Raw genomic sequence first — 14,731 nt, 5'->3', positions numbered from 1 at the left:
CGGCATCAAATGGCTTTAGAATCATCCTATTCCTCCACTTGCAGCATTGGATGAAGCATCCATATCTAGTGTCCAAGGGTTTATTGGTTCTTTCATCATATTAGGTAACATATGCTCAACCATGAAGCCCACTAATACTTGGGCCTTGATAGTCCATTAAGGTTGATAGCATATGTTAAACTCCTCCAACTCAATCAACCAGTTGATTAATCTCCTGGACACCTCCAGTCTCTACAAGGCTAAATTATCAAGACTATGATTCAGTGGTCTTAGAAGTAAGGCCTTAGCCTTCTATGCTAATGAGGCCGTATGCTACTTTTTCTGCCAGAGGTTAATTTAAAGCCACACCCCTCAAAAATCCTGCTCATTATATTATATAGGATTGTGAATTTTCCCTTCTTCTCGAACCTGTACGAAGCTTACCACTATTCCATATAGGAAAAAATCCTTCCTAGCTTTAGTAAATAACAAGAGTGAACCAAGATATCTCTTCAACTCTACAAACACTTTCTCTTCCTATTCTTCCTACCTAAATTCCATTTGTGAAGAATTTCGAAGAAAGGCAAACATTTGTCAGCAGAGCAAGAAACAAAACTGCTTAATGCTGACATTCTCCATGTCAAGACCTGGACCTCTTTCTGGCTCTAGAATCTCATGACCACCAATGCGCTACTTTATCTAGATTGGCCTTAATTCCTTTCTATGTCACCATGAAGCCCAAATACTTACCCAAACTCTAAAGGCACACTTCATCGGGTTCAATTTTTTAGCAAATTATTTGGATCTCAAATGCATCTCTCAAGCCAGCTGGGCAATCCGTGGCATTCTTCTTCTCATTGACGAAGGCAAAGGTTCAAAGAAATGAACAATGACATGGATTAGGATGGGAGGCGAAGGCTCAGACAGACTCTGACCATGGCTGGATCTGCAGCATGAAGGAAGAAGATCAAGTTTTGGTCTTCATCTTCTCTGCTGTTTGCTTAGCACCAACAATTTCTTTTTTCCTTTCTTTTCAAGATCCTTCTCCAGTTGCTTCCAATTATACTCAACAGAGATAAACCTCTTTTTTTTTTTCCCTTCTTGGCATCTTATATTTTCGCCCACAAGGCAGGCTTCTGAAGTTGTTGGGGATTAGGCATTCTACGTAGTTCTTTGGAGAAGAAGGATTAGGGTTTTGATGTGTTAAATCATCGACAAAGATAGGGCTGTGTTCAGAAGGTTGTCAGTGGAAATCTAGTTGATTGGTAAAGGGCCAAGTAGGGGAAGGGCATGACAGCAGTGGCAATGAGGATTTCAATTGAGGCTTTGATACCAATTGATGCAAGATTGATTGGATAAACGGAGATAGAAGGAAAACAATAGAAAGTAGGAGAAGATAAAAGAAAGCAACAAATAAAGAAAAAAATACAAAAAACAGGGAAATCAGAGTGAAACTCAATTAGTGTTCAATTCCCAATTCCCAATAACGCAAGTTGCACGCACTTCTATGCAAGCAGCCTCTGTAGGCTTTTATCCTAAAATTAAAAAAGGAAACACACTTTTGGAAATAATGTCAAACTACCCTTTTATATACTAAAAAAAAAAAATTATTAAAAAAAAAAAAAACACTTGAAAGATAAAAATACCACTTACGCACATCGTTATAAAATAACTAATCTTGTCTAACACTCCCCCTTAAGCTAGAGGTGCATAAATATCACCTAACCCCAACTTGTTACAACCACTAGACAAGATAGGCTTAAATAAAGTCTTTGTGGAAATATCACCTAACTTATGCACAAATTTCACAATTGGAGTCCTTAAAACCTTCTTCAACATAACGTCCATCAAAAATTGGGTCAACTTCAATGTGCTTTGTCCTCTCATGAAACATGGGTTCGTTAGCTATATAAATGGCAACTTGATTATCACAAAACATATCTATGGGCTTCTTAACCAAGAATCCCATCTCTAACATAAGAGGCTTCAACCACATAAGCTCACTCACAATATGAGTCATAGCTCAGTATTCTACTTCAGACACTAGATCTTGCTGCAATAGCTCGTTTCTTGCTATGCCAAGCAATAAGATTACCTCCCATGAATGTACAATATCCAGTAGTAGACCAATCTGCACCAGAGTATCCCGTTATCCCCAGTTTCTATTACATTTATAAATCAAACCTCTAAAACAAGAGCCTATGAGATACTGTAGAATAGAATCCCATAAACAACATCCCAGTGTGATTGTTTTGATTTTTCATAAACTAACTCACCACCCCCACAACAAAATATATGTCAGGTCTAGACTAATCTAGTGAGAGTCAAGTAGATTAACTCGCCATTAACTGCCAACAAGATCAATACATGATCAAAATTTAGTCCATAAATAGGAGAGAATGCCATACCTTTGAATATACCTATTGGCAACCAATCAAGCCTTAAGCCTGTCAATGTAGTCATTAAGAAGATAGTTAACAATGTCAGCCCAACAACCCTTCACTAGGAGGAAGATCCAACAAATCTCATGTCCCCAGACTAGTCAAGGCAACCATTCTACAGCCATTGCTTGATTCCACCCAGAGTTAGCAAGTCCTTCCACATGAGGAAAGGATAGAGACAGAGCCACAGAGGTTATTAACAAGGAAAAAGAATGTGTAGGACTAGGAAGGTGTTGAACTAAAACAAAATGTGCAATAGGATAAGCAACTAATGACTGCTAAGTACATGTACAAGTACCTTTCCTGTGTGCAATTGGCAAATCCAAGTCATGCTAGAATGGATCTTTAGAACTAGAAGTTGAAACAGTGAAGGGAAGAAAAGGCGGCTGCATGGTGGTAGCAATGTCTGTGCTTGCTTTCCGTCTTTCATAAACCCTAAATTGTTTCTTTAGATCAATAACTAATGAATTTGGAGGAGCACAAGTTTTTTCCAGAAGGGTAAGGGAGGGGAGTAGGGGACAAGAGGATCAATGCACAATGGGAAGCCAAAAATCGATTATGGGTTGAAAATATATTCATCCAAAGAGGACCTGACACTACAAAAATAATAGTAATGAGTGTTATGGACCATTGCAATGGCTTAATAGGGGGGCAAATTCCCTTCTACATTGTGCTTCCAAAAATATCCATGTTCTCTGTTGTGCCTTGTGTCTTTGGGTGCACATCTTTTGTTCATGTTCCTCATATGGATCCGAACAAGTTTTCTTTGTTGTGTCTCATGTCTTTGGGTGCACATGTACTATTTTTATGGAATGTACCAAGACATCCTTCTCTATCCCTCCACCAATCCTCTTCTTTGTCTAGAGATCCTGAATGACACAATAAGAAGGAAAGAAGGTCACAAAACAATTATGAGATTTAGTTAATTGACAAGCTAATAACAAGTTCAAGGGAAATTTAGGCACATATAACACAAAATAAAAAGGATAAAACATTTTACTTGAATGGGCCACAAAAGCACTACATCCAGCAGATTACGTTTTGGAGTTCTTGAATCATGCGGACAAGATTGTTACATTCCTCTCATGACACAGTAGATGATGTACTCAACTCCCACGAAATGGCCAGGTGCACTTCAAGTGTCATCAATACAATCACCCTCGGCAAGAGACTTATTGGCCCAAGTAGGTTTCACATGGAGATCTCAACATTGATCAATAGTATGATTGTCCTTGCCACAATGTGCGCAAATGCAAAAATTGCCACTAGGAACTCCTTGTCTACCTTTTCCACAACCGCCATCCAAACCTCATCCTCGTCCACCAACACTTCCTAGACCATAGTTAAACATAGTGTTAACCATGGCTAAACTATCACAAAACGATGCATGAGACAAAACTAAGTGCCATCTTTGGTGATTTATTGGATTTTAGTATCTACTTCATTCATATATGGCATGGATTCACTAACAAAAAATCAGATTTTAGATGGGCAGGTTGAATCTCTGGAAGCAACCCAGCCGAAAACTTGGCAGCCAAGAACTCTGCCCTTGAGTTCCTCCCACATACCCTTCAAAGCGCTGCAATACTCACTGATGGACCTATATTCTTTGTCATATTTGAACAACATCCCATATAGGTCAAAAACACAAGTTTGAGCAGACCATTACAAGCACCACAGGCACTTGATAAATAACCTGGCAGCATAGCAGCTACAGGTACAATGGCTGGCAGCAACTAGAAGTGAGTGCCAGCAAGAAAAGAAAATAGTCATTAACACCCATCAAAACCACCTGCAACTCATACAAGATTGCAAGCAATCAATCACACACACACAGCATTATCATGCCACAACCAATCAGCGAACAGCAGAACAACTATACTATAAACAGAACACAAATAACTCACTTCACATCAGCACAGCCAAACTGAGATGAAAAGTGTCCCTAAACAACTCTAAAACCAACCAGAGTATCATATTCGTAGCTGATTAGGAGAACATACGAGGGGAAAAAAAAAAAAATGGAGCGCGTAAAGAAGCACTTAGGGAAATCAGATTTAGAGGAGAATAATGCTCTGATACCTTGTTAAGTTAGAGATGGAGGAGAGGAGAAAAGAACAAGCAAGAGAAATAGGAGGCGGCAGTTTCCTGAAGCATTACGATCAGTTCCAAGTACAAAAATACCCTCACTTAACACCACTCAGTCACTAACATAGCCTATCTATTCTAACAAGTAGAAAATCCATAAAATCTGAGGATTTTGTAATTAAATACAATAAATAAAATCCTCAATTATGCCACACAAAAATCCCATCAAATGTGATCCCCCCAAAAGGACTTATTCAAGTGTACCTAAAGGTGTTCTTACTCTCTTTCTACCTTTTCTTGTTTTGTGAGAAAAGGGTTGAAAACATGAGACTAATAAGCACTGATACAGACTTGTGACATAGGTACAACAGGATATCAAAATGGTGATATGGCAATATAAAAAATAAAATAAAATAAAGGATACAACACGGTCAGAGTATGTTAACTAATTGATGTAAAGAATTAATATTTAGGCATGTTTTTCCTTTTACATGACAAATATTGAGGTAAAAAAAATTCAAAATTCATGCACATTCTACAAATAAATTTCATCTATAATCCAACATTCATTAGCTACATTCATATTAGAAAATAATGAATGTTAAAAAAATCAGTCTAACAATAAAAAAAAAAAAAAAAAGAAAAAAGAAAACAGAGTGAGATTATATCACTATATTTTCACTTCATTCATATTAGAGAGCTCAGAGGCAGACAAGCAGTAAGCCATCAGCAATAGGCCACTGCTCAAAAAATTCTATAAAAAGCAGAATAAAAAACAAAAGAAAAATTCACTTCATCAACTATTAGTTATCACCAAAAATAGGGACTGAGGGATAAAGCCCAAAAGGCAGTGATGCAGTGAGCCATCAAGAAATTTAAAATAATAATAATAATTAAAAAGAAAGAAAAAGACAGATAGTGACTGCCTAACTGTTAGGAGGCTGGTCAGGAAGAGGAGGGCAGGAGGGGGAGGAGAAAGTGTACAACTGAGAAGCCAATGACGCACCTGTACCAGAGAACTTTCAGAAACACTCTGTGGCAGTCAATGGTTGCTGGTCCAGCACAGAAAAGGGGATGTGAAGGAGTGTGGCAGGCAGAGGCCAAAGAGTTAGGGCTGAAAGCCAAATAGATGTGTGAAAAAGGAGCCAATTTTTTTTTTTGTTTTGGGGGTTTGGTTTTATTCAAGGACAAAACACAGCATTTTGGTCCCAGAAGTGCCCAGCCATATCCCCGCTGTGTCTAACCATGTCCAGCTGTGCCGGAAAAGAATCAGAAAATAAAAATTAATTTATTAATTTCAGAAAACTGTCTGACATGTTTTGGGTGCATGTTGGATACTGACACTCGGCTTCCTAGACATTAGACAATAATATATTGTGCTTGCATTGAAAGTATACCGGATGCAGACAGTGCATGGTTGTATGATTCTGAGTGGCAGTGAATTCCCTTGATGTGCTCTTCGAGAGCAGAGTAATAGACGGAGGCCCTGGTATTTTTTTATTGTATGCTTTTGTGTGTGGACTGCTAGATTAATTAGCTCGTCAAATTAGTCGTTTTATGTAATATACAACTCCCATGCTGGACAACGTCAGACTCCTAGAAATCAATGTTTTTCCAGGCAGAACAGCTCCAACCTCCTGGAAAATTGTAACTCTTTCCTTCATGTTTTTTGAGAAAAAGCATAGGGAACACCAACATTGCATCAAAAGTAACTTTACCTTTGTCCCAAAAGGAAAAATGCTACACTCAAGAAAGTGATTTTTTTTTCCTCTTTTCTTTTTAGAACAAAAGAATTTCATTGACAGAATAGGAATGTACAAGAAAGAGAGAGTAAAGCATCTCCTCTCAAAATTCTGGGTAACCCCAACCAAATATAAATTTAGTATGGGGAATAAAGAGGGAATAAATCTGAGAGATGGCTTTCCACAGACTGTCTGAAGAACATCTAAGACCTGCTTTGGTATCCCACCCGCTCCCATCAATTCCAAATTTACTATTTATAACCACTCAAGAAAGTGTTGATCAGAAATGTCTTTTCAAAGCGGCTGAATTCCATTTAAACTTTCATTTTTTAGAATACCTAACTTATCCAACGTAATCTTTTATGTTTTTCACTTACTCGCCTTTCTTAACACCAAATATTATAGGAAGTCAAAAAGATATCTTCCACTCAATGGAAGGCATATTAGTGAAATCTATAATAAGAAAAGATTATCTGGCTGCTATAGCTTGTAAAAATTACATACGAAAAAGAGAATAAAGAAATCATAGGTTATAGTGCATATCAACAAACAAAAAGGAGTGAAAAGAAATCCTAAATGTAGTCAATGATGAATAGTGAGCAAGAGCATCTTACAAGAACTTAAAGGTAAGAAATGTTAAACCTTCACCCAATGTCAGCAGATGCTCCCACCCAACCTCTTCAATCTGCATTCAAAGTATGTGACAAAAATACTGATTATTTCTCAGAATAAAATCTCAATGTGCTAACCTGAAATTTTTTTCATCAAAACAATCTAGGCACTTGATCCAACACAAGCTACATCCAATATAAAATCACAAGTCAGAACCTTTTGTACACACTTGTATTTGGAAAGCACAACTTACTGAGATATACTTCTTCATTGTCAATAAATTTAAGACAATAAGAACTACCAACTACCAAGCAAACTTAAGTCTACCACTGAGACACAAGATATCTAGAGCTTTCACATCCAAATACATGTATAATAACATAACTTACAACCTCAAAAAAAAATTAATTTAAATAAAATTAAATCATATTGGGAAAAAAATTCTTTTTTTATTGGGAAAATTATCAGTTCCCACATAATCGATTGCTTTAATTTTAGGCTGGAACCAAATTTCTACATCAATATGTGCAGAAGAACAAAAGGGAATTTCTGGGCCACACCACATACAGAAGAATGGTTTAGTAAATTTAAAAGTTCACTAAAATTCAAAAAGTAATCAATGTGTATGAAACTGAGGAATGGTTAAAAACCACATCACGACTTCAAAGCCACATCAGGCAGGCACATCACTTCACTATCACATAAGCTAATTTGTAAGAAATGGATGGAGTAGTTATTAACAAGAGTTGTCGTGCAATTGACTGATGTGCATATATAATGAGCTTCAACTAGCTAAGAATATAATAATAAACTTAATAAGTAGCGAAACAGGAAGGCAGAGAATCAAGGGAAAATTCGTATCAACTAGCTGATCAAACGGTCATAATTGCTGGGCCAGCAAAAAAGGAAAAAATTAAAAATTAAAACCACGGAATCCCAATTAAAGGGATTAATGTGTGTCAGTTGTTCTTTCATTGGATAAACCTACAGAACAAATGCCTCTGAGTAAATCTGAAAGCTATCACGCAACCATGAGAATTTCATGTGCATTCCTTATTCATGCCTCTACACTGTACTACTTCATTCGTTGGGGGAGAACAATGCAGGAAAGAAGCTGTTAGAATATTACTTTACCAAAAAGTTTAAGCTGTTAGGTTGTGGGCCAAAAATGCATATCAAGCCTTGACACTCCCCACAGGTGCAACCCAACTGCACATGGAGAGATAAACAAATGCTAAATAACACCCATTACAGGGAATAAGATAAACAATAAATGCAAGAAACAAGACTAGAATCCAGGACCTCTAGACTCTAGCCAACCTGGCTCCAATACCATGTTAGAATCATTATCTAAAAGCTTAAGTTGTTACACTGTGGGCCAACAATGTATATCAAGCCTTAACAGGAGCATATGAATGCTGCTATTAGGTTTTTTTTTTTTTTTTTGAACCATCTGTGGACTCAATGTGTGTGTTCTGCAGTTCTAAACTTATTATTATTTATTTTATAGAAAAAGAAATTCATTGATAAATTAAGAATGTACAATCAAAAGAAGAGACATCTCCTTATCAAACTCCGGAAGCCCCAGAGAAAAAAAAAAACAAACAAAAAGGAACAAAAACAATACAGGAAAATCAGCAACCATAATAAGTCAATAAAGAATGCCAATCACACTCAATATCCAAGATGCACATTCCCTTGAAGTTTCCATAATCCACACACCAAAGAGAAGCCAAATAATGAATCTCCTCCCACACCAACAAAAATGATATCTTCTTCCCTGAGAGTATATTTGTATTTTACATTCCTTGCAAAGACCCCAAAATACAACAAATACAGCACAGTTCCATAACACTGTTCCTTTTTCCTACCAAAACCAACAAAATAGAGCCAAAAACTGCGGCACTGTCTCTGGGCAAACCTAACTTTCCTCAAAATAACTGAATAACTTGTTCCAAACTTTCCATGCAAAATCGGAATGCAAGAAAAGATGCGGAGCAAATTCTGAGCAATTAAAACAAAGTGCACACATATGTAGAGAGAGAGAGAGTTTTCAAAGGCCTCCACTGCAGCAAATTATTAGCGTTGATCCTATTAAGCACAAACAACCAGAGAAAAGATTTGATTTTAAGCAAAACTTTGGCCTTCCAAAGTTTTGAAGAGGAAAGAAAAAATCAGAGCTAGTCAAGAACTCACAATAAGATTTGCAAGAATAAAACCCCAGGGGATCCAAAGACCAAGATCGACTATCAGCTTCCAAAGTTACCTAGAAATTATTTAACAAGACTAACAAGGAGGATAATTCTTCCGTTTCCCTATAATTCAAGGATCTCCTAAGTGAAAATCTCAAGAAGATAAAGGACCACCTGGTCACCAATAACAGAAAAAAGTGGATTCATTCTGCATTGAGATCAGGTGAAAGAGGCAAAGAAAAGAGGTGGACAAAACAACATTCCCCGACCAAAGGTCTTACCAAAAATGAATATTACAACCCCTACCCAAGAAAATTTTAGTATGGGGAATAAAGAGAGGATAAATCTGCAAAATAGCTTTCCACAGACTTTCCGAAGAATATTTAGAACCCAAATTAGTATCCCAACCACTCTCGTCAAGTCCAACCATGGTCTTAAATTTCCACAAAACTGTCGAAATTTCCGTCGAAATTTCCGATTTCCATCACCCTCGAAATCGAAATGGCAGTCAATTTCCGTCTTGCATAATTTCCGTTGAAATCTCAACGAATCATCCGAAATTTATCGAAACCTCTAAATTTTAGCGAAATTTGTCGAAATTTATCAAAACCTCGAGAGTGAAGTGAAAATTTTCTTTTAATTTATTTTATTGAAACAAAAGGTTATCACAAGTGCTTTGAAATTATATGAAAAAAAATAAACTTATAGTAATATTTTATTTAACCATTCATGTCTAAATTATCAATATTTATATAATAAATAATATTTAAATGATTTATGAATTTCATTTGCATTAATTGAATATGTTTAATGTACATTATCTTACAAACATGTTTGATACACGTACTATTTTACAACTTTTCCACCTCATACAAAACATAGATGCGTTTAATTTGTAATATACTAATCTTAAAACTTATATTTTTATGTTTGTTAACCATTTCTAAAGTTTTACAAAGAGTTTCATGCTTTACTACTAGTTTCCATTATTTTTTCAAATTGAAATCGAAATCGACATCGAAATCGAAATTTCTGTACTTTTGGAGCTTCGAAATTTGAGTCGAAATCGAAATTTAAGACCTTGAGTCCAACTTTGTCTTAAACAACTTTATGCCACAAGGAAGAATCCTCTAGAAGGAACTGCCAAAGCCATTTGGCCAAGAGAGCCATGCTTTTAGACACCAAATTTCCAAGACCCAAAACTCCCTCTCATTTAGACCTACAAACCACCTCCACAAGATGATCCCTACAGCCCCCTACCCCTAACTAGAGAAAATCTCTCACGATCCTCTCAATCTTGCAGCAACTCCCACAGAAATTTTGAAAATAGAAAGAAAAACACAACAGAATTCTAGAAAGACAAGCCAGAATTAGAGTGATCCTGCCTCCCAAACAAAAAAGAGCACCCTTCCACCCATCTAAACGCTTAGACACCCTCTTGACAACTAGATCCCAAAAGCTAATACATCTAGGGTTACCCCCCAAAGGAAATCCTAAATAGAACAAAAGTCACTATATCTAAACGCACCCTACCCCCAATGATAACTCCCTTACATGCTCAACAAGCATATCAATAGTCACAATACCACTCTTCCCTCCATTAATCTTCAGCCCTAAAGTCCCAAAATATTCAAAATAGAAGGCTACAAGGAAAAAATAGTATCATCAGCAAACTGTAGGTGTGAAACCATTACCTCCTGCTCCCCACTCCCAAACCTTTAACTAAACCTCCATCCGCAGCCCTATCAACCATCCTACTCAAAACATCAGTCACTAAGACGAACAAAAAACAGGGAAAGAGGATACCCTTGTCTAATCCTAAAATTAGGATAGCTTCCCAAGAGGGGGGTGAATTGGGAATTTAAAAACTTTCTTTTTAATTCCTTTTAAGAATACTTAACTTCTTTTATTGTTTAACCACTTCTTTTACTTGTTTGTTTAATTTGTCAAACACACAATAACTTGGTTTCTTTTATACAATCAACAACACAAGCATTTAAACAACTAAATCACCAAATAACCTATCAATCAACCACACTATCCAAACTAATCAAACACAATTTGAAAGCAAACAACCAAACCAAAATTAAGATATACAATAATAAAAAATTTGGACAATTGTTTGTTTATGTATGCCTTATAAATATGAATCAAGCCCTGTAGTTGAATGATATGCTTGTTAAAATAAATTTGCTTCTTTTATATGATTTACAACCACACATCCACACTCTTCCCAAAATTCAGAATTCAAGTAAACTATTAGTTAATTTTCTTTGGGTGTTTTAACCAAGCAACATACTCCCGTATGGTTTCCGCAAAGTATAGTTTAACCAACGTACTCCCTTTCGGTTTCCGCAACCCAAATCAAAATTAAACTTTAAGTTTGTTTGATTTCCAAATATACGTAGTGTATATGATTTCAAATTTAAACCATCCACGCAATATAAATATGCTGAAAATAAAGAGTAAAGGAAAGAGAGAGTGAGACACAGGATTTTATGAGGTTCGGCTTCAACACAGCCTACGTCCTCGCCTTTGGAAAAACTACCAAAGGATTCACTAAACCTATTCCTTTACCGGGCGGAACAATACATTTACATACTCCTTCAGAAGGCTAGAGCAGCACCTCTCTAAGCGATAATCCCTCGCCTAGACAATGATCCAGAAAACCTGGAATCGTCACAATCTACAAGAATATAATATAAATTCTGCGTACAAAAAATACTCTCAAAATTTAGAGTAGGTTGTACAAATTGAGATGTAAATTGTACTTCAAAAAAACAAAGCAAATTAGAATATATGAAGTTCTAAAGTTTTTAGAAGTCACCAATGGTTCGTTTAAAAGAGAAATGGAATTGCAAACTGGAACCGAGCTTTGAACCAAAATTGTAGAATTCCTCTCCAGCAAAAGATGTGAGCAAAGAACTTCAGGAGAATTTCAGCATAAGATGAATTTCAAATTTTGTCTGATTTCTCTCTATTCTTGTGTTTTTTCTTTCTTATTTTTTCATTACCCAAAGAGGTATTTATAGGCTTTTTCAAAAAATAATGTCCTCATTAAATTAGGTAGCATTAAATTATTAAATTAATTTTGAAATTCAAAATTTTTTAAAAACAATTTTCTCATTTAATTAGGTAGCATTAAATTATTGAATTAATTTTGAAATTCAATTTTTTTACAAAAAAATAATTTTCTCATTTAATTAGGTAGCATTAAATTATTGAATTAATTTTGAAATTCAAATTTTTTCCAAAGAACAATTTCCTCATTTAATTAAATTATTAAATTAATTTTGAAATTCAAAATTTTTCCAAAGAACAATTTCCTCATTTAATTAAATTATTAAATTAATTTTGAAATTCAAAATTTTTCCAAAGAACAATTTCCTCATTTAATTAAATTATTGAACTAATTTTAAAATTCAAAATTTTTCCAAAGAACAATTTCCTCATTTAATTAAATTGTTGAATTAAACTCTTCTTTGCTTAATTAATCGTGGAATATTAACTTGTTTAACCTTGAAAAATGTGTTCCAAGACTTAAACTAAAGTCTCTAAGTCTCTTTGCCTAATGAGCTTCAAAATGAAAAAGAGAAAAAAAAACATATTTTAAGCTCTTTTAACAAGGTGTTTCTTAGTTTCTTTTGACTTATGAGAACTTCACATATCTAACTAGCATTTGGCTTTGAAGTATTTACAACAGTTCTTCTAATTATGGTCTTCTTAAATTCTTCAACCTCCTTCAACCTTTTGAGATTCACTTTTGACTCTGGGTTTGCTTGCCTTTAAACTTCTTCATTTGTCATTCATTGCCTTCAACATTCTGAGAAGCATTCACTAGATTAACATTGAGCTTCAACCTATCAACCTTGAGAGTTCTTTTACCTAAAACACATCACTTAATATCATATGTTAAAGCATCCTTCATTTTGTTATCATCAAAACAGGATTGAAAAGCCTAGTTAGGTCAACAAATCCCCATCGTATCCCTAAACCAAGTTTTAGGCTCACCATTTACAAACACCAAATAATTCACATTAGACATGCAACCTTTAAATTTATTATTTTTAGAAAGACAATGGGAGAATAATGGAGATAACATGAGAGTTATGAGGAAATAAGGAGACATGGAGGAGTTAACAGGATGCTAAAAGATAATAGGGATTTACAGGTAGTTCTTTACGAAAGATTAATTTACTAATATACCCATTAAATGCAAATTATGTTATAATTTTAAGCTTGTAGTTGAAGGGTGTGGAGAGGGTTCTTGAGAGGGGAGGAAAGCTTTGTTGCACACACGTAATGGGTGTACTGGAGAGGGCCTTAAAGTAGAGAAATAAGCAATTCCCAGGAAGCTCAAGCATGGATTGTGGCAAGTGAAAGTATTCTAATGGCTCAAGGTATTCCTTGAACTAGTGCAATCCAAAGTGAAAGGGGATGGGAGAGAGATACAGAGAGGACATAATTTTTCAAGAATCAAAAAGATTACCCTTCAATAATAATCAGGGGTATTCACAGAAAAGAGGCAAAATGGTGCAAGATGTCATCCTCCAATAATATACTAACATGTCACATGTCAACTCAGGAAAAAGATGGATTTTTTGGCAAATCCAGCCATGACACTTGGTTAGGATAAGAGGGAATAAAAGGAAAATCTGTCACGAGTGACATGCAAATGCTTGAGCAACTTAAGAAAAGGCTAAGGGGTCGGGACTCTAGACCCCAATTAATGAATGCTAATTCAAAGCCAGTACTCACTAAAACATTTCAAGACCAGGATTGGTAGAGACCCCACCACTTGTCTCTATATCCAATGTCTCTATGTCCAATCTTTTTGCACATTGCCAATCTTGACCTCCTATGAGAATGCAAACCTAATATAATTAATAATTAATTTAATTATTATGCACATGTGAATTGGACATTGATCAATTCCACATTCTAGGGGAAAGGGGTAATATTAGGTATTTGCATTTAGCCCACTATACAAGAAAGTTATTAAGGTGTTGTTAAGAAACTCCCATGTATCAAAATTTGTTAAAGCAACAGTATAAACCATGAATGGTAGAAATTTTTAGTAAAAGTGGCGTAAATTTTAACTTACCAAAAAGAGAACGTATAGTAAAAGATATAGAGAAACAAGTATATAAAAGATGTGTCAATGGTCATTTTAGTCTTTTAGTATTATTAGTGTGTTAGTGTTTATGTTAATTAGTTAGAGTTAGTAAAGATATTATGGTCATTAGAATGTATTTGATATGCATTATAAATAGAGAGAGAGACCTATCTTGGTGTTAGGCAATTCATTTAATCAAGAAAACTCAACATGGTATTAGAGCAAGATCCAACCTAAACCCTATCACCAAACCGAACCAGCCACCACCAAAAACCACTCTCCTGTCGCTGCCCTTCTCAGAACTACTACAACCCTTCAATATTTCACAAAACCAACCATATAACCAGAAACAAAACCCTCTGAACTATAACCCTGCAAAATCACATCACCCATGCACCCCCATGCGCCAGCTGACTATTAAAAGTCCTAACTCCATGTGCTAGTGCGTGACAGTGCTTCCAACCATCTTTTTCTCATTTTTTTCCTCCAGCATGATTTGATTCCTTACCTAGATCATATTATCAAGCTATTGGGCATGTGTTTTGCTCAAAGATCCAAAAT

The 14,731-nt window shown here is 35.5% G+C and overlaps 1 protein-coding gene across 17 annotated transcripts in view; it reads right to left on the bottom strand.

The window, feature by feature from the left end:
- Positions 1-14,731, bottom strand: part of LOC131163418 (uncharacterized) — a 76,313-nt gene that overhangs the window by 14,393 nt on the left and 47,189 nt on the right. For 9 of the 17 annotated variants that reach the window (XM_058120049.1, XM_058120052.1, XM_058120060.1 and 6 more), the window contains one exon: positions 6,865-6,935. In XM_058120049.1, the coding sequence (XP_057976032.1) occupies positions 6,865-6,935 (71 nt within the window). Of the gene's footprint in view, positions 1-6,864; positions 6,936-7,996; positions 8,072-14,731 lie in introns of all 17 variants that reach the window. The other 8 variants (XM_058120012.1, XM_058120016.1, XM_058120008.1 and 5 more) reach the window with 1 other exon arrangement.

Source organism: Malania oleifera, chromosome 1 (assembly GCF_029873635.1).
Source record: "Malania oleifera isolate guangnan ecotype guangnan chromosome 1, ASM2987363v1, whole genome shotgun sequence".
Taxonomy (NCBI): domain Eukaryota; kingdom Viridiplantae; phylum Streptophyta; class Magnoliopsida; order Santalales; family Ximeniaceae; genus Malania; species Malania oleifera.
Note: the sequence above shows the minus strand (reverse complement) of the source record. Positions and strands in the feature narration are given on the sequence as shown.